At 39.4% G+C, this 21,600-nt stretch overlaps 1 protein-coding gene across 1 annotated transcript in view; it reads left to right on the top strand.

Moving 5' to 3' along the window:
* LOC126335845 (tubulin-specific chaperone E) overlaps positions 1-19,265 on the top strand; it is a 64,288-nt gene extending 45,023 nt beyond the window's left edge. Inside the window, 5 exon segments of the mRNA XM_049999315.1 lie at positions 11-91; positions 12,116-12,281; positions 12,394-12,459; positions 18,599-18,747; positions 18,934-19,265. Of these exon segments, the coding sequence (XP_049855272.1) occupies positions 11-91; positions 12,116-12,281; positions 12,394-12,459; positions 18,599-18,747; positions 18,934-19,023 (552 nt within the window). The 3' untranslated portion in view covers positions 19,024-19,265.
* Positions 19,266-21,600: the final 2,335 nt, after the last annotated feature.

The raw sequence follows: 21,600 nt of genomic DNA, 5'->3' as shown, positions 1-21,600 counted from the left end.
ACACACGCGAGACAGATACAACCCGGCTTTACAGCACGAAACTGTGGAAACATGCTTTCAGCTCATAATAGCCAGAATTGGCAATTTAAAGGTATGAGTCCTTAATCAATTCCATAAGTTGAATGTTAATAAATTTGGAAAGCTCTCTCTTTTGCTCTGCCATATTTCATATTCTAATGGATCTTCAAAATGGTAGCTTTGCAAACAATGCAGGTGAAGTTTCATATCTTCAATGTTGATACTATAGACACAGACGTCACGTAGGAGTAGAAAGAGTAGTAGGTCCTCTCATGCGTGACAACTATTGCTCTCTAGCACAGGTTGTGTGATGATAGTGTAATCACTGGTAAACATTTATATTACTCTTTGCCTTTAAATATGTCTGCTTGTGTGTGTGTGTGTGTGTGTGTGTGTGTGTGTGTGTGTGTGTGTGTGTGCGAGTGTACATCTGTCCTTTTTCCCCCTAAGGGAAGTCTTTCCGCTCCCGGGATTGGAATGACTCCTTACCCTCTCCCTTAAAACCCACATCCTTTAGTCTTTCCCTCTCCTTCCCTCTTTCCTGAAGAAGCAACCATCGGTTGCGAAAGCTAGTAATTCTGTGTGTGTGTTTGTGTATTTTGTTCATTGTGCCTGTCTGCCGGCACTTTCCCAATTGGTAAGTCTTGGAATCTTTGTTTTTAATACATTTATATTTTAAGTTTGATAAGACTGGAGATTATTTTACATGCTCTAAGAGTATGCTATCTGCCACACAAAGTATGAAAAGATAGATTGCTACTCACCACATAGGGGAGACATGGAGTGCTAAACTTTTAGCTTTCAGACAGAAACCCCCTTCTTCAAACAAAAGATCTCTCTCTCTCTTGTGTGTGCACGCACACACACAGCTAATGTCTATTATGACAGTGGCCATAAACAGTAGCTATTTGTGTGTGGCTGTGTGTGTGTGTGTGTGTGTGTGTGTGTGTGTGTGTGTGTGTGTTTCTTCTGCTTCTGGAGGAGGATGTTTTTGTCTGAATGTTAAAGGTTCAATAGTCATTTCATTGGAGTCTGTGATTCCACACCTCCTGTATGTGGTGATCAGCAATCTGTCCTTCTCATATTGTTGTTATTCCATCCTTGGCCTAAAAATACCATTTATTATGTTGCACAAAAACAAACTACTAAAAAAAAAAAAAGAAAAGGGAAAAACATATAATCGTAAGTAAGTGTTACTGACTAAATTGAAATAGTAATGCTGTGGAACATTGGCACTTGTAAGGAGAAGCAGCATCAGCAATGTACTGACAGCGTGATTTGCGCAAGAATGGATTTTCTCATTAAGAGGAAAGTCCACGAAGGGAACAAAATGAAACCGTTGGTACTTAAACCAACAATATATTGTAAGGTTCCATTTTTCTCAGACAAACATTGTGTCGATAAAGTGACTACTGTCATTTGCCAAGCAGCACCTTCACACTTAAAAAGTCAAACCATTCTGTTAACAAGGTTGCTACTTTCAAAACCTATCTACAATCACAAATTTGGCAAATCTTCTGGGGAGAACAATATTATAAAAAGGAAAGTTGCTACCCACTATATAACAGAGATGCTGAGTAGCAGATAGGCACAACAAAAAGCCTGTCACAGATAGGCACAACAAAAAGCCTGTCACAAATAAAGTTTTTGGCCAGTAAGGCCTTCATCAACCATAGATTACAGACATACATGCATATGCAAGCACGCGCTTACACACACAAAACGTGTTGTTTCCGTGCGTGGATGTGTGTGTGCCTATGTCTGTTGTTGAAGGCCTTACTGGCTGAAGGCTTTATTTGTGACAGTCTTTTTGTTGTGCCTATCTGCGACCGAGCATCTCTGTTGTGTGGTGAGTAGCAACTTTCCTTTTCAAAATATTGTTACATTCCATCCTGGATTTTCCATTGTTTGAGTTTTGCGGAGAGTTGTATTTGCACCTCAGATGCTTCTATTGCAATATTCAAAATACGTTTGAATGTGTTATCTGTTCCACATAATGTTGTTTCGAAACATTAATAGCATTGTTTAAGCACAACAGATGATACCTCAAATAACATACAACTATAATTTTAGTTTAGAAGCAGGAGAAAAATCATAGAACATATCTTTCGTTGTAAATTTTGAATATGATAGCAATAATGATAGCAGTAGTAGACATTGGTGAGACAGCATGTTTGTCAATTGTATATTCTTGTGGGGAAAAAGTTGGAAAACTATTTGGTAAGGACCAAATGCAACTAATAATTAAATTCGGCTGTGACAATCGTAAAAATATTAGAAATGAAGGATGTCATAGATTAATAAAATGGAGAAGTAGAATAAAAACTTGCATTTCTACCTGTCATACAATTTATTTTATTGGGGAAATAATGAAATTTTTTTTAGTGCGTATTGAATTAATTTTTGAGCCATTTGCAGCTTTAACAAGTTGATGGCCATGAGGTGGGTGGCTGCACAGCAGAGCCACCTGCTGTAGCAGCCAGCGGCCACATGGCACTCGATGTGTGAATAATGGATCATAAATGTCATTATCTCCTCCAGTTGTCGTAGGAATGGACTTCATTGTTCTTCTCAAATTGTGAAAGATTATTTACGATGAATTTTATTAGCGTACATATGTGTTGCGTAATGCGTCTAAATTTCTAACTCTGAAGGGGTACCTGCATGATGATTGCTGGTGAATACTGTATATTACTCTTACTGTTCACTCCTGTGTAGTCAGTGCTTTCTTACTAATGAATGAGGTACCCCAGAAAATTATTACATAAGTTACTTATTATAGAATGGAAATATTCAGAGAGTAAAAATAACTGAACTTAATTATTTGAGCATCTCAGTGATGTGATATTGGTGTGATATGTTTTGTACAGTTGAAATTTTCATCAATATGTACAGCCAAAAATTTGGAGCCCTATTTACTGATTCCTGCACAGATGCTGCGTCAGTGGTTGGTAAGACCCTATTTGTTGTACAGGACCAAGTATAGTGTGTTTTTAACAGTCTCTTTTGTTGCTCCTCTCTAATGAGATTTATGATGACACTATTCATGTCTGTAAAAATTACGAATTCTGCTTGATTGATGTGAAGTGGAAGATCATTCACATACAGGGTGGTCCATTGATTGTGACCAGGCCAAATATCTCACGAAATAAACGTCAAACGAAAAAACTACAAAGAACAAAACTTGTCTAGCTTGAAGGGGGAAACCAGATGGCGCTATAGTTGGTCCACTAGATGGTGCTGCCATAGGTCAAACACATATCAAGTGCATTTTTTTAAAAGTAGGAACCCCCAATTTTTATTACATATTCGTGTAGTATGTAAAGAAATATGAATGTTTTAGTTGGACCACTTTTTTCGCTTTGTGATAGATGGCACTGTAATAGTCACAAACATATGGCTCACAATTTTAGACGAACAGTTGGTAACAGGTAGGTTTTTTAAATTAAAATACAGAGTGTAGGTATGTTTGAACATTTTGTTTCGGTTGTACCTTTGTGAACTGATCATTTCTGAGAATGCATGGTGTTACAGTGTGATTACCTGTAAATACCACATTAATGCAATAAATGCTGAAAATGATGTCCGTCAACCTCAATGCATTTGGCAATACATGTAACGACATTCCTCTCAACAGCGAGTAGTTCGCCTCCCGTAATTTTCGCACATGCATTGACAGTGCGCTGTCGCATGTTGTCAGGTGTTGTCGGTGGATCACAATAGCAAATATCCTTCAACTTTCCCTTGAGAAAGAAATTCGGGAACGTCAGATCTGGTGAACATGCAGGCCATGGTATGGTGCTTCGATAACCAATCAACCTGTCAAGAAATATGCTATTCAGTACTGCTTCAACCACACGTGAGCTATGTGCCGGACATCTCCTTTCTGTCGTGCAGTGAAACATCTTGTAGTAACATCGGTAGAACATTACGTAGGAAATCGGCATACATTGCACCATTTAGATTGCCATCGATAAAATGGGACCCAATTGTCCTTCCTCCCATAATGCCACACCATACATTAACCCTCCAAGGTCCCTGATGTCCCACTTGTTGCAGCCATCGTGGATTTTCCATTGCCCAATAGTGAATATTATGCCGGTTTACGTTACCACTGTTGGTGAATGACGCTTCGTCGCTAAATAGAATGTGTGCAAGAAATGTGTCATCGTCTCGTAATTTCTCTTGTACCCAGTGGCAGAACTGTACACAACGTTCAGAGTCGTCGCCATGCAATTCCTGTAGCCTAGAAGTATGGTATGGGTGCAATCGAAGTTGATGTAACATTCTCAACATAGATGTTTTTGAGATTCCCGACTCTCGTGCAATTTGTCTGCTACTGACGTGCGGATTAGCCGTGACAGGAGCTAAAACACATACTTCGGCATCATCATCATTTGTTGCAGGTCATGACTGTTGTTTCACTTGTGGCTGAACACTTCCTGTTTCCTTAAATAACGTAACTATCTGGCGAACGGTCCGGACACTTGGATGATGTCATCCAGGGTACCGAGCAGCATACATAACACACGGCCGTTCAGCATTTTGATCACAATAGTCCTACATCAACATGATATCGACCTTTTCCACAATTGGTAAACTGTCCATTTTAACATGGGTAATGTATCACGAAGCAAATACCGTCCGCACTGGCAGAATGTTACATGATACCATACTTACACGTTCGTGACTATTACAGCGCCATCTATCACAAAGCGAAAAATGTGGTCCAACTAAACCTTCATGTTTCTTTACATACTACATGAATATGTAATAAAAAATGGTGGTTCCTATTTTTAAAAAACGCAGTTGATATCCGTTTGACCTATGGCAGTGCCATCTAGCGGGCCAACCATAGTGCCATCTGATTTGCCCCTTCTAGGTAGATGAGTTTCATTGTTTGTAGTTTTTTTGTTTGATACTTATTTTGTGAGATATTTGAGCCGATCACTATCAACGGACCACCCTGTATATGAAGAATAAGAGTGGACACAAAATTGAAACTTGACTCCGTTCATGATTTCTCCCCAGTCACTGAAATTTCTTCTCCTTGTAGCATTATTTGAATTACCCAGTAAACATTTTGTGTTCAGTTTGTTAAATATTATTGAAACCAGTCAAGGTTAAAGACATCAGTTCCATAAAACCCAAGTTTTTGTAGGAGAGTAACATGACGTATGCAATCAAACCCTTGGAATGATCACAGAAAATACCATGTGGCTGTATTTTATTGTTTAAGGCCTGTAATATTTGGCGACTGAATTTATAAGTAGAATTCTCAGTTGAGTAATCCTTCTTGAATGCAAACTGCAATGTGCTAAGTAAATTGTTACCAATTAAATGTGAGAGTATTCTGGAGTACATTACTTTGTCAAATATTTTGGAAAAAGATATCTGTTAGAAAATTAGATGATACTCATTTAAGTTTTTGTTACTTTTCTTATAAAGAAGTTCCACAGATAAAAATTTTATTGTGTGTCTGGGAAAATTTCCTACTGGATCACATACATCACTGAGGACAATATTTATTAAGTTAAAACAAAGTTCCAGCATTCTGTTTGAAACTCCAACACCATTCATGCTTTCGTTTCTTAGATATTTTTGAATTCTATTAGTTTCAGTGAAGGAGGTTGGAGTCGCTTCTAGTTGATTAAAGTTTTGTGGAATGACAATTTTTAATATATGCTCTTATTTCTTCAACTGAACCATTTAACCATATTTTTGCTGCTACATTTAGAAACTGATAGTTAACACTTGCAACTTCTGAAATATTCAGCCACATCATTTTCCTTTAGTTTAATTGTTGCAGTATCTTGTACACTAACTGTTTGTCCTGTGATCCATTTCATATAGTCTTAGTAATTTTTTTGTGCATGTTTCTGTACAATTTAATGATTTTCCTTAAAATATTGCAGTACTTTTTGGTAAATGCAAGTAACTTTCAGTCTAGACTTATTCTGGACTTTATATAAATTTGTCTTTAGTTATTCTGTGGTATTGTAATCCCCTGATTACAGATTTGTTGTTGTTGTTGTTGTTGTGAGACTGAGACTGGTTTGATGCAGCTCTCCATGCTACCCTATCCTGTGCAAGTTTCTTCATCTCCCAGTACCTACTTCAGCCTACATCCTTCTGAATCTGCTTAGTGTATTCATCTCTTGATCTCCCTCTATGATTTTTACCCTCCATGCTGCCCTCCAATGCTAAATTTGTGAGCCCTTGATACCTCAGAACATGTTCTACCAACCGGTCCCTTCTTCTTGTCAAGTTGTGCCACAAACTCCACTTCTCCTCAGTTCTATTCAATACCTCCTCATTAGTTATGTAATCTACCCATCTAATCTTCAGCATTTTTCTGTAGCACTACATTTTGAAAGCTTCTATTCTCTTCTTGTCCAAACTGTTCATCATTCATATTTCACTTCCATACATGGCTACACTCCACACAAATACTTTCAGAAAAGACTTCCTAACACTTAAATCTATACTCGATGTTACCAAATGTCTCTTCTTCAGAAATGCTTTCCTTGCTATTGCCTGTCCACATTTTATATCCTCTCTACTTTGACCATCATTTTCTCCCCAAATAGCAAAACTCCTTTACTACTTTAAATGTCTCATCTTCCAATCTGATTCCCTCAGCATCACCCGACTTAATTCGATTACATTCTATTATCCTCGTATTGCTTTTGTTGATGTTCATCTTATATCCTCCTTTCAAGACATTGTCCATTCCGTTCAACTGCTCTTCCAAGTCCTTTGCTGTCTCTGACAGAATTACAATGTCATTGGTGAACCTCAACATTTTTATTTCTTCTCCATGGATTTTAATGCCTACTCTGAACTTTTCTTTTGTTTCATTCACTGCTTGCTAAATATACAGATTGAATAACATCGGGGAGAGGCTACAACCCTGTCTCACTCCCTTCCCAACCATTGCTTTCCTTTCATGTCCCTCGACTCTTACAACTGCCATCTGGTTTCTGTACAAATTGTAAATGGCCTTTTGCTCCCTGTATTTTACCTCTGCCAGCTTTAGAATTTGAAAGAGAGTATTTCAGACAACCTTGTCAAAAGCTTTCTCTAAGTCTACAAATGCTAGAGGTCAGGAGGGTAGTTGTGAGATGCAAAAGCTGTTTTCAGGTTGTTGGTCTAATGGTCCAGGGATTCAGGACTGGAGCAGATTCGTTTGCCTCGAAGGCCCAGGCTATAGGGAAGGGACCGTTTGATATGGAATGGGTGGTGGCCACCTTCACACATCCATCCACATCGAACCCACCAACAAGCAATAGTACCTCCATTATGACAGCTGCCACCCATTCCATATCAAACGGTCCCTTCCCTATAGCCTGGGCCTTCGTGGCAAACAAATCTGCTCCAGTCCTAAATCCCTGGACCATTACACCAACAACCTGAAAACAGCTTTCGCATCCCGCAACTACCCTCCCGACCTGGTACAGAAGCAGATAACCAGAGCCACTTCCTCATCCCCTCAAACCCAGAACCTCTCACAGAAGAACCCCAAAAGTGCCCCACTTGTGACAGGATACTTCCCGGGACTGGATCAGACTCTGAATGTGGCTCTCCAGCAGGGACACAACTTCCTAAAATCCTGCCCCGAAATGAGATCCATCCTTCATGAAATCCTCCCCATTCCACCAAGAGTGTCATTCCGCCGTCCACCTAACCTTCGTAACCTCTTGGTTCATCCCTATGAAATCCCCAAACCACCTTCCCTACCCTCTGGCTCCTACCCTTGCAACCGCCCCCGGTGTAAAACCTGTCCTATGCACCCTCCCACCACCACCTACTCCAGTCCTGTAACCCGGAAGGTGTACACGATCAAAGGCAGAGCTATGTGTGAAAGCACCGACGTGATTTACCAACTGACCTGCCTACACTGTGATGCTTTCTATGTGGGAATGACCAGCAACAAACTGTCCATTCGCATGTATGGACACAGGCAGACAGTGTTTGTTGGTAATGAGGATCACCCTGTGGCTAAACATGCCTTGGTGCACGGCCAGCACATCTTGGCACAGTGTTACACCGTCAGAGTTATCTGGATACTTCCCACCAACACCAACCTCTCCGAACTCCGGAGATGGGAACTTGCCCTTCAATATATCCTCTCTTCTCGTTATCCACCAGGCCTCAATCTCCGCTAATTTCAAGTTGCCGCCACTCATACCTCACCTGTCATTCAACATCATCTTTGCCTCCACACTTCCGCCTCGACTTACATCTCTGCCCATACTCTTCGCCTTTAAATGTGTCTCCTTGTGTGTGTGTGTGTGTGTGTGTGTGTGTGTGTGTGTGTGTGTGTGTGTGTGTGTGTATGCGCGCGCGCGCGCGATTATATACCTATCCTTTTTTCCCCCTAAGGTAAGTCTTTCCGCTCCCGGATTGGAATGACTCCTTACCCTCTCCCTTAAAACCCACATCCTTTCATCTTTCCTTTTCCTTCCCTCTTTCCTGACGAAGCAGCCGCCGGTTGCGAAAGCTCGAAATTCTGTGTGTGTGTTTGTGCGTTTTATTTATTGTGCCTATCTACCGGCGCTTTCCCACTTGGTAAGTCTTGGAATCTTTGTTTTTAATATATTTTTCACATGCGGAAGTTTATTTCTATTTTCTTTACTACTCCTACATTACCCGTATTTGATTTTGTATTAGAACCCTGTATTCACCTGACCAGAAGTCTTGTTCCTCCTGCCACCAAACTTCACTAATTCCCACTATATCTAACTTTAACCTATCCATTTCCCTTTTTAAATTTTCTATCCGACCTGCCCAATTAACGGATCTGACATTCCACGCTCCGATCTGTAGAACGCCAGTTTCCTTTCTCCTGATAACAACGTCCACTTGAGTAGTCCCCGCCCGGAGATCTGAATGGGGGACTATTTTACCTCCAGAATATTTTACCCAAGAGGACGCTATCATCATTTAACCATACAGTAAAGCTGCATGCCCTCGGGAAAAATTACGGCTGTAGTTTCCCCTTGCTTTCAGCCGTTCGCAGTACCAGCACAGCAAGGCTGTTTTGGTTAGTGTTAAAAGGTCAGATCAGTCAATCATCCAGACTGTTGCCCCTGCAACTACTGAAAAGACAGCTGCCCCTCTTCAAGAACCACACGTTTGTCTGGCCTCTCAACAGATACTCATCCATTGTGGTTGCACCTACGGTACGGCTATATGTATCGCTGAGGCACTCAAGCCTCCCCACCAAAGGCAAGGTCCATGGTTCATGTGGGGGGGGGGGGGGGGGACAGTTTATTTGTGTATTTAAAATTACTTGAGGCTCAGCTGGATAAAAAATTAAAATTGAGTCTACACACAAAGAAACTAATCAAAAACTTCATTTCAGCATGTTTTTTCCCAAGAAGCATCTATTATCTAAAATTTTGAGAATTGGCCAATTTTGCATATTTCTACTCTCTGTTGTGTTATATAATTATCTTCTGAAGCAAGGCACCTAAATAAAATACATTATTTATTCAGTAGAAGTGACCAGTAAAAATATTGTGCAAAGTAGATTACTGCACATTTTGCAGTAGCCTATTTAAAGATCTTTAATTCTTACACAAACTTTCAAATACATTTACTCTTAAATGCTTTGTATAGTCAATGATAAAGATATGTTTCAGTTTAACTGTGATCTACAGAATTGGAATACAAGACACAAATATAATATTCATGTAGTGTTTGCCTCTTTGTTGTAGGTTGAAAGTGAAGTTACATACTCTGGTCCAACAAGCTCCCATCTATACTAATAATAAATCTGAAAAACTGTGTATCTGTCTGCCTGCCTGCCTGCCTGTTTGTTTTTGGACACGCTTTTATTCTAAATTACTAGATGAATTTTCACAAGGTTTTTGCAGATTATGTAAGCATAGTTAGGGGCACTGTATCAAAACTGCATGATGGGAAACAAAAGATACCCATGCATATTGCAAAAATGTATGTATGTACGTTCCACATCTCCTTTTGGAGCACTGGTTTGATTTCAGCCAAACTTTGTCTTGATTCTGGAAAGAATCACTGTGGCAATAAGAACCTAGGTATCAGAGGTGTGGTGACAGGGATGAAGTAGTAGTGTAGGCTATATTACTTATTCATGACACATTTTGCTGACAGTGTTCACACATACCACTGAATGTAGCTGCAAAGTTATATCATTGTACAACAAATGGTTCAGTATATATGGCATCATAAACAATGAGATGTGTGAAAAACTGGCACATTATGCATGACGCTTAAATTTATTGTTACTAACCCCCCTGAATTCTTTCGATGAAATTTGGTAACAGTATGGCTTGAACCCTGAAGAAGAACATAGACTACTTTAGAGAGTGTGCAGGAAAGGTACTTATTGATTTGAAAAAATGTTATGCAAATTAGGGAATAATATTTACTCTTGAACTTCTTGATATTTGTGAAAATGATTTTATTGGTCAATACTTGCTATTTGATAAGATTCAAAATCATGAATACAGTGCTTATACAATCTTTCAATGTGTTTAGTCCATACCCTCACACTATTTCAAGAGCATGATGCACAGATATGCACTCCTGCCCATACCCCTCTGTATGCACTGCTCGGCAGTGACGCTACGCATGCCAGTGCACCATGCGTTGGGACAACTTGGGAGGAGTGAGAGTTGAAAGCACTTCATATGCTATGCTGTCCCAAACAGGCAGACACATTAGGGTAGCTGATGTCATTGCATGTACAGCAGCTTACTTACTGACCATAACTTATCATAACAAAGCTGCCAATATGCAAACACAGCCATGGGTAACAGCTAGTCTAACATAAAGTAAGGAAATGGGAATCCCAAAATAGTTCAAAAGAAAATTAAAGACATACCTAATTATTTATTAGTAACTCCTTTTTTTTTCAGATTATCTGTGTTTACAGATACAGGGGTTGAAAATTTCTGTTAGTTACCTGACAAGTAGTGCAGCTATCATTGTGAAGCTGTGTGACAAGGGATAATGTGCTGTAGACAGACCCATTAGTTTCATCTGTAGTTAACTGTTCTTATGAAAAATACCAGTGTAATAAAGTTGTTGTCAAGTTAGTGATAGGAAATCAACAGCAGCTATTGAGTAGAACTGATGTGGGAGCACCTATTATCAAAATAATGATCCTTATAATTTACCAAGTTACATTAAGATGGTATAGCCACAAATACTATGATGCAGTACAGTGATAGTTTTTGTTAGTGCAGTTAAGTTTCAGTCAATCACTATACACTTATTAGTCCATCATAGATGAGAACAAGTAAAGGTATACATTAATGAAAAGAGATGCAGCTGTTGATAACTAAATCTTCACAGCACATTAATAATAGCCGATTACTGTATATCTGTACCTAGTATTTATGTCTTACAGTGGCTGAATTTGCCACTGTAAAATTAACAGTTTCGTTGAAGGTATTTTCACCAGAATATGAAAGCCCACTCCGAATTTGAGGCATAGAGGAAAAAGTTAGATGAAATTTATTTTCGTCTCATATTGCAGTTGTGTGTCTGTAGGGATTGTTGAGCATGTTAAAGCACCTGCTTCCAGGCCACAGGGAGGCACGCCAGCCACAGATCGAATCCACATTATGGATTAGCTGCTGGGGCCATTGTGCTAGCCTTCCTGGATGTGGTCGTTATGCAGTTTTCCACATCCATTTATGTGGAACCTGGTTCTTACGTTCCATCTCAGTTATATAATGTGCAAACACTGTGATAAACAGTCACATTTGACCGTGCAGTGTACACTAGACACAGACAGAACAGGTACATGGGTGCCTCCTGGGGAGGCGGGGGATTGGGAAGCTGGCATTATTTTTAAAATGTCTTTGAGAATTGTGATCTGCTCGTAATTAGTCCATAAACATGTATGGTTCTGTATGAAATTGGAGAAGTACCATACCAGTCCTGATTGGCTGAATATAAGGCACGGAATGGGAGGGTGCTAGGATGAGTGAGTGGGTGATCGGTTAGGTTGATTGATTGATTGTGGTTGTGTAGAACATAATTTTTTAAACAAAATATGGGAATTGCAATAACCAAATGTTTGCCATCCATTTTCATGTTGCAGATTCTGAATGGAATATCAGTAACACCAGAAGAGAGGAGAGGAGCTGAATATGACTATATGAAGCGTCATGCTCACTCATGGCTGTCTCTGACAAGTAATTCAGAGAAAAAAGAACAGCTGAATGAATTCACTCTACACCACCCTCGTTACCAATACCTAGTTGACAGTATGTATTATTCATGCTTCTAAATTATATTTGTTTTAATATTATATGATATTTTATGTGGATAGATTTAATGACATATTCTCCTAATAATTATTGTATAATCTGTTGGCAGAATATGGAGCACCTGAAAATGGAGAAACTGAAGTTACATCCCATACATTAAAGTCACAACTGATTCGTATCCTTTTTACAAAACTTTCATCAAGCCTTAGAAATTACATTAATAGAAACTATAAAAAATTACACGAAGCGAAATGTAGTGTGAGGAGGGCTATGCGAGAGGCGTTCAGTGAACTCAAAAGTAAAGTTCTATGTACTGACTTGGCAGAAGATCCTAAGAAATTTTGGTCTTGTGTCAAAGTGGGAGATGGATCAAAACAAAATGTCCAGACACTGTGTGACCAAAATGGTACTGAAACAGAGGATGACAGAATAAAGGCTGAAATACTAAAAGACTTTTTCCAAAGCTGTTTCACAGAGGAAGACTGCACTGTAGGTCCTTTTCTAGATTGTTGCACAGATGACAAAATGGTAGATATATAAGTAGATTACAAAGGGATAGAAAAACAATTAAAATCGCTAAAAAGAGGAAAGGCCGCTGGACCTGATGGGATACCAGTTCGATTTTACATAGAGTACGCAAAGGAACTTGCCCCCCTTCTTGCAGCGGTGTACCGTAGGTCTCTAGAAGAGCATAGCATTCCCAAAGATTGAAAAAGGGCACAGCTCATCCCCACTTTCAGACCTATATCTGTAATGTCGATCAGTTGTATAATATTGGAACACACATTATGTTCGAGTATAATGATTTTTCTGGAGACTAGAAATCTACTCTGTAGGAATCAGCACGGGTTTCAAAAAAGACAATCGTGTGTAACCCAGCTCGCGCTATTCGTCCATGAGACTCGGAGGGCCATAGACTCGGGTTCCCTGGTAGATGCCATGCTTCTTGACTTCTGCAAGGCGTTTGATACAGTTCCTCACTGTTGTTTAATGAACAAAGTGAGGGCATATGGACTATCAGAACAATTGTGTGATAGGACTGAAGAGTTCCTAAATAACAGAAAGCAGCATACCATTCTCAGTGGAGAGAAGTCTTCCGAAGTAAGAGTGATTTCAGGTGTGCCGCAGGAGAGTGCCGTAGGACCGTTGCTATTTACAATATATATAAATGGCCTTGTGGATAACATTGGAAGTTCACTGAGGCTTTTTGTGGATGATGCTGTAGTATATCGAGAGCTTGTAACAATGGAATAGTGTACTGAAATGCAGGAGGATCTGCAACAAATTGACGCATGGTGTAGGGAATGGCAATTCAATCTCAATGTAGACAAGTGTAATGTGCTGCGAATACATAGAAAGAAAGATCCTTTATCAGTTAGCTACAATGTAGCAGGTCAGCAACTGGAAGCAGTTAATTCCATAAATTATCTGGGAGTAGGCAGTAGGTGTGATTTAAAATGTAATGACCACATAAAATTAATCATCGGTAAAGCAGATGCCAGTCTGAGATTCATTGGAAGAATCCTAAGGCAATGCAGTCCGAAAACAAAAGAAGTAGGTTACAATACACTTGTTCGCCCACTGCTTGAATACTGCTCACCGGTGTGGGATCCGTACCAGATGGGTTGATAAAAGAGATAGAGAAAATCCATCGAGGAGCAGTGCACTTCGTTCCAGAATCATTTAGTAATCGCGAAAGAATTACAGAAATGATAGATAACCTCCAGTGGAAGACTCCGCAAGAGAGAGCTCAGAAGCTCGGTATGGGCTTTTGTTGAGTTTCAAGAATGTACCTTCACTGAGGAGTCAAGCAGTATATTGCTCCCTCCTACGTATATCTCGCAAAGAGACCATGAGGAAAAAATCAGAGAGATTAGAGCCCACACAGAGGCATACCGACAATCTTTCTTTCCACGAACAATATGAGACTGCAATAGAAGGGAGAACCGATAGAGGTACTCAAAGTATCCTCCGCCACACACAGTCAGGTGGCTTGAGGAGTATGGATGTAGATATAGATGTAGAAAAAATATGAAATGTTCTCAGTAATACAGTACTACATACTATTGCTTCTAATTGGAAAATAATTGTTAGTGCTTTATAGTACTTGAGGACTGTTTCCAATATCTATTGTACGTAGCACAAAACTAGATTCACTGAATCATTAAAAATAAATAATGTGTGTGTGTGTGTGTGTGTGTGTGTGTGTGTGTGTGTGTGTGTGTGTGTGTGTGTGTGTGTGTGTGTGTGTGTGCGCGCGCGCGCGCGCAGCCTGTCCCACCTGTGTGTTGTGCAAGTGATATAAAAATTTTTATTTATTTATCTGATGTAGGATTTGTTGTCATGTTGTTGTTGTGGTCTTCAGTCCTGAGACTGGTTTGATGCAGCTCTCCGTGCAACACTATCCTGTGCAAGCTTCTCCATCTCCCAGTACCTACTGCAACCTACATCCTTCTGAATCTGCTTAATGGAGTCACCTCTTGGTCTCCCTCTAAGATTTTTACCCTCCACACTGCCCTCCAATACTAAATTGTTGATCCCTTGATGCCTCAGAACTTGTCCTACCAATCGATCCCTTCTTCTGGTCAAGTTGTGCCACAAACTTCTCTTCTCCTCAATCCTATTCAATACTTCCTCATTAGTTATGTGATCTACCCATCTAATCTTCAGCATTCTTCTGTAGCACCACATTTCAAAAGCTTCTATTCTCTTATTGTCCAAACTATTTATCTTCCGTGTTTCACTTCCATACATGGCTACACTCCATACAAATACTTTCAGAAATGACTTCCTGAAACTTAAATCTATACTCGATGTTAACAAATTTCTCTTCTTCAGAAACGCTTTCCTTGCCATTGCCAGTCTACATTTTATATTCTCTCTACTTCGACCATCATCAGTTATTTTGCTCCCCAAATGGCAAAACTCCTTTACTACTTTAAGTGTCTCATTTCCTAATCTAATTCCCTCAGCCTCACCTGACTTAATTCGAATACATTCCATTATCCTCGTTTTGCTTTTGTTCATGTTCATCTTATATCCTCCATTCAAGACACTATCCATTCCATTAGTATTTTGCAGCTGTGACTTGTCTACTCCAGGGCCTTGTTTAGACTCAGGGCTTTCAGTGCTCTGTCAAATTCTTCACGCAATATCATATCTCCCATTTCATCTTCATCTACATCCTCTTCCATTTCCATAATATTGTCCTCAAGTACATCGCCCTTGTAGAGTCCCTCTATATACTCCTTCCTCCTTTCTGCTATCTCCTCTTTGCTTAGAACCGGGTTTCCAACTGAGCTCTTGATGTTCATACAAGTGTTTCTCTTTTCTCCAAAGGTCTCTTTAATTTTCCTGTACGCAGTATGTATCTTACCCCTAGTGAGATAAGCCTCTATATCCTTACAGTTGTCTTCTAACCATACCTGCTTAGCCATTTTGCACTTCCTGTCGATCTCATTTTTGAGACATCTGTATTCCCTTTTACCTGCTTCATTTACTGCATTTTTATATTTTCTCCTTTCATCAATTAAATTCAATATTTCTTTTGTTACCCAAGGATTTCTACTAGCCCTCGTCTTTTTACCTACTTGATCCTCTGCTGCCTTCACTACTTCATCCCTTAAAGCTACCCATTCTTCTTCAAAGCTACCCATTCTTCTTCTATTGTATTTCTTTCCCCTATTCCTGTCAATTGCTCCCTTATGCTCTCCCTAAACCTATGTACAATCTCTGGTTCTTTTAGTTTATCCAGGTCCCATCTCCATAAATTCCCACCTTTTTGCAGTTTCTTAAGTTTTAATCTACAGGTCATAACGAATAGATTGTGGTCAGAGTCCACACCTGCCTCTGGAAATGTCTTACAATTTAAAACCTGGTTCCTAAATCTTACCATTATGTAATCTATCTGAAACCTGTCAGTATCTGCAGGTTTCTTCCATGTATACGACCTTCTTTTATGATTCTTGAACCAAGTGTTAGCTGTGATTAAGTTGTGCTCTGTGCAAAATTCTACCAGGCGGCTTCCTCTTTCATTTCTTTGCCCCAGTCCATATTCACCTAGTATATTTCCTTCTCCCTTTTCCTACTACCGAATTCCAGTCACCCATGACTATTAAATATTCATCACCCTTCACTATCTGAATTATTTCTTTTATTTGATGATACATTTCTTCAATTTCTTCGTCATCTGCAGAGCTAGTTGGCATATAAAAGTGTACTACTGTAGTAGGTGTGGGCTTCGTATCTATCTTGGCCACAATAATGCGTTCACTATGCTGTTTGTAGTACCTTACCCTCATTCCTATTTTCCTATTCATTATTAAACCTACTCCTGCATTACCCCTATTTGATTTTGTGTTTATAATCCTATAGTCACCTGACCAGAAGTCTTGTTCCTCCTGCCACCGAACTTCACTAATTCCCACTATATCTAACTGTAACCTATCCATTTCCCTTTTTAAATTTCCTAACCTATTAAGGGATCTGACATTCCACACTTTGATCCGTAGAATGCCAGTTTTCTTTCTGCTGATAACGACATCCTCTTGAGTAGTCCCCGCCCGGAGATCCGAATGGGGGACTATTTTACCTCCGGAATATTTTACCCAAGAGGACGCCGTCATCATTTAATCATACAGTAAAGCTGCATGCCCTCGGGAAAAATTACGGCCGTAGTTTCCCCTTCCTTTCAGCCGTTCGCAGTACCACCACAGCAAGGCCATTTTGGTTATTGTTACAAGGCCAGATCAGTCAATCATCCAGTCTGTTGCCCTTGCAACTACTGAAAAGGCTGCTGCCCCTCTTCAGGAACCACACGTTTGTCTGGCCTCTCAACAGATACCCCTCTGTTGTGGTTGCACCTACGGTACGGCTATCTGTATCGCTGAAGCACGCAAGCGTCCCCACCAACGGCAAGGTCCATGGTTCATGGGGGGAGGCATTTGTTATCATAATGGTGGAATATTTTAACAGAATGAAGAACTTGCTTCACATCATGCCTGTAGGGCAACAACTAGTTCATCTGCTAATCTGTTTCATCCAATTGGAAGAATGCACTAAGAATTATAAATTTTATCCCTCATTCCACACACAAATAAAATAGTTTAGGTCGTCATTAATAGTGGTGCAAAAAACACCTTCTGTCATGAACTGTACAGAAGCTTATGTAGTATACATGTTTATTATTATCCATCTAATTTAGGGCCAAACATCATTAGTGTTTGGGAGACATAAACCTTTCAACTTATCTTTGTTCAGAATGCTGAGATTAAGAACTGACAGTAATTAGTTATTGCCAAAGTTGCAATTAGTCCATGTCAATGCATCTGTTCTATGTATCATTGTTGGTTGGTTGATTCAGGGAGGGGACCAAACAGCGAGGTCGTTAGTCCCACTGTATTGGGGAAGGATGGGGAAGGAAGCTGGCCGAGCCCTTTCAAAGAAACCATCCTCGCGTTTCCCTGAAGCAATTTAGAGAAATCACAGAAAACCTAAACCAGGCTGGTCGGATGCAGGTTTGAACCATCATCCTCTCGAATGCAAGTCCAGTGTGCTAGCCACTGTGCCACCTCACTCGATAATCATTGTTGTCTTCTGTTAATAGAGTGTTTAATCCCATCGAGATTTTAATATTAATCGTCTTAAAATTCTGTTGCACCAGTAATTAAAATCTATTCATTGTGACATGGGGCATACTGAAGTGTGGAGAGTGTGTGTGCGTGTGTGTGCGTGTGTGTGTGTGTGTGTGTGTGTGTGTGTGTGTGTTTTATGTGAATGACTAATAACCTAACTGTTGAGCAGCACCCAAGGGAGATACTTAATGACTGTTTCTCTTATAAAACATTGTGAAAAGGCTTGTGATTTAATGTGCCTAGTGATCAAAAACTTAATGCTTCAACCTCCCCTCCTACTGACTACATAATAGTGATAGAACTTTCTTAGACATCCTGAATTAGAACCAAAGCCCTCGTGGTTAAATACGACCTCACTTGCATATTTTGAAAAATGGAGTCTGTTCTGTCTGGTATATATTTGAAGTTTTTCTCTCTGAAGACCATACATTGCTGAATATGGTATATTATTTACATACTATTATTGTGATGCTACATTTGATGTTGCTTTTGCCAGTTGTTAAACAATCTGGACCCAAGTTTCTCTGTATATGCTCTTACGTGTGCCATCCTCCGTTACTTGCCTAGGTGGATACCTCTAGATCATGTAAATATTGAATTGTCTTTCTCTCAGTAATGTATAAGGACATTAATTCTTTGTTGTGTTCTCAACTCAAGTAAAATTCCTTAAAATTTTGACAGTTGTAGAAATCCATGTTCCAGAAAGTAAACACCAACCTATAACAAAGAGAGTTCCTAGAAACATGACAGTTCAGAAGTTTAAAGGATTGATACAAAAATTATTTAAATTAGAAAATGAAATTTCTCAGCTGTCTTGCAGAAATAAAAAAGTATGTATTGCACAAAAAATGTTTACTTACATTGAAATTTTAATTTTTAAGTATCTTCTCGAAGTATCTGTGGACTTTAAAGCGATTTCATAATGAGTAACATGTCATATGAGCTAAGTGACTTGTCATACTTCTCTTGCACATTGCTGTGTTGTTACTAATACAGAAAAATGTTTAAATCTATAGGCTCCTTACCTGGAATATCCCATTGACAATGACTTGGAGGAACTTGCATACTTCGCAATTTCTGATGGAGACCACATTATAGCACAATGATAAAATTGTGCAGTCCGTCCAGATGTTTAATTCATTATGCATATGGCTGTGAATCATAAAATGCATTAACATTTAATGTATTTACTTATAACCATGGAAAGTTTTTAGAACATTGTTAGCAGTGATGACTGTTTTGTAAATGTGCTTTAAAACTATGTTGTAAATTTAACACTGTTTTGTCATGTATGTTTGTATTGTGTTGATCATTCTCAAATTTACAGTAAAGACTAAACTTAATGTGATTTGATTTGATCTATTCATTCAGAGATCATTTGGCAATGATGTAGGATTTGTCATCATAATGTAATTAAAATAAATATCTCAAAATACACACACACACACACACACACACACACACACACACACACACACACACACACACACACACACACACACACACACACAGAGAGAGAGAGAGAGAGAGAGAGAGAGAGAGAGAGAGAGCCTTGTTAAAGGAACCATCCTGGCATTTGCCTGAAATGGTATAGGAAAACATAAACCAAGATGGCTGGACAGAGGAAATCCCATCCTCCTGAATATGTTGGTCAGTGTCACATTTGGTTGGTGCCTGTTCTACAATGTTCTTTGATTTGCACCAAATAACTTATGATATGAAACACTGTTTTGCACTTCATTGCTGCACACACTAAGGACACCAAGAACATGTGGCTACACCACTTGCACTAACTTCAATGTGTTCAGAAAAGTGTCTCCAAGCCCAAAACGTGCAACTATACTCCATGTATGAGGTCTGTGCAAAAAATTCCGAAACTTTGTCCACAAATTTTTTGTACACTTATCTTTTACTATTGTGTGTTGTCTCCTTTGAAATACTCTCCTCCACAATCAATACACCACTCCCAACACCATTTCCATAAGCAGTCCTGATATGTCTCTTGCTGGACTGCACAAAATGCAGTTTGTGAATTTTCTTTTAACTCATCTATTGTTGCCAACCTTCATCCCTTTAATGGGTTTTTCAACTTCATAAATAAAAAAAAAAAAAAAGTCCACAGGGACCAGGTCTGGAGAATGTGAAGCTGAGGTAGCACAGTGATTTTGTTTTCGTGCAGTAGTCATACACCAACAAGGATGAATGTGCAGGTGCATTATCGTGATGCAAGAGTCATGAATTGTCTCGCCCCATTTCAGGCCCTTTCCTTCTCACATTTTCTCGTAGGTGTCGCTACACATCCCAATAGTACCATCGATCAACGACTTGTCCCTGTGGCACGAATTCATGATGAACTACTCCTTAAAAGACAAAGAAAACTATCAGCATGGCTTTGACATTTGACCTGACTTAATGAGCTTTTTTTTTTAATCTTGGAGAATGTTTCCTGACCCGTTGTGAAGTCTGAACCTAGGTCTCGATATCATAACCGTAGACGCATGTCTCATCACCAGTTACGATTCTCTTAAAGATCGTCTTGTTATCATTTGCACGATACAGTCAGCTTTGACTGGCACACACGGTTTCATTGGTATTTCTGGCAAGATCACAATCGGTTGATGTTGAAGGGTGTCCTGAACAAGGGTCAACTTTAACTTGCACCCAGCCATTATTGAACCATGTGAACTATTCATAACACCAAGTACGGCTTAAGCACTCATTGCCATTGGCTCCCTGCATCATTTGGTGTGTCTCGGTAAAGGTTTCCTTGAGTTTCATGGAAAATTTATTGCAGACGGATTGCTCCTCTAACTGTGCCATCTTGAAATTCACAAACTGTGCGACACAATGTTCTACTCAGTACAACACTGAACAATAATTAACAGGTTTATCACAATGAAATTTCTGACAGTTACACATTGAACACAGGCATGTGCAGTGATGCCAACTGATTTTGCTCCCATACACACAATTGACGTGAAATTACAAATGTTTCGAGGTTCTTTGAACAGACCTCGTATGTCTTCATATTCTCCCCTATGTCTACCTGAAAAACTGAGTCAGCATCCCCCTTCCATGATTAATATGTATAGCTCAGGAGAATGACAAGATATTACTATCATGCACTCTAGATCTTAGCATATAATTTTCCTCTCAAAGCATTGTGTTGTGATCATGTATTTTAATGTGACAAGATGTTGTAGTTATCCCCTCTCATTATTAACCACTACTCTGAATTCTCAAAGTAATCTTTAATTGTAGTATGGAGAGAATAGATCGCTACTCAACACATAGGCCACATAGTGGCAGACAGGTACTTTGAAAACAACTGCCTATTTGTCAGCTGTCAGACTTAGTCATTAACCAGACAAAGACAAAACAAAACTCACACATACACATCTCAAGCACACATGGCCACTGTCATGTCCAGGAGGCTTGACTGCCAGTATCCGTAAATGATAATGGCTATATATGTATGAGATGGCATATGTGCAAGTTTTGTTTTATCTGTGTCTGATCAAGGTCTAACTCTGATAGCTAATAACTAGCAATTTTTTGTGTGCCCCTCAATGTAATGAGGAACAATCTGTCTTCTCATATTGTTTGTTATTCCATTTAGGATTTTCCATTGTTTAATCTTTGTGTAGTGTGCATCAGTTACGAAGAATTTTTAGCTGCATTTT

This window comes from Schistocerca gregaria, chromosome 2 (assembly GCF_023897955.1).
Source record: "Schistocerca gregaria isolate iqSchGreg1 chromosome 2, iqSchGreg1.2, whole genome shotgun sequence".
NCBI classification, from domain to species: Eukaryota; Metazoa; Arthropoda; class Insecta; order Orthoptera; family Acrididae; genus Schistocerca; species Schistocerca gregaria.
This window is presented reverse-complemented; position numbering and strand designations above follow the sequence as displayed.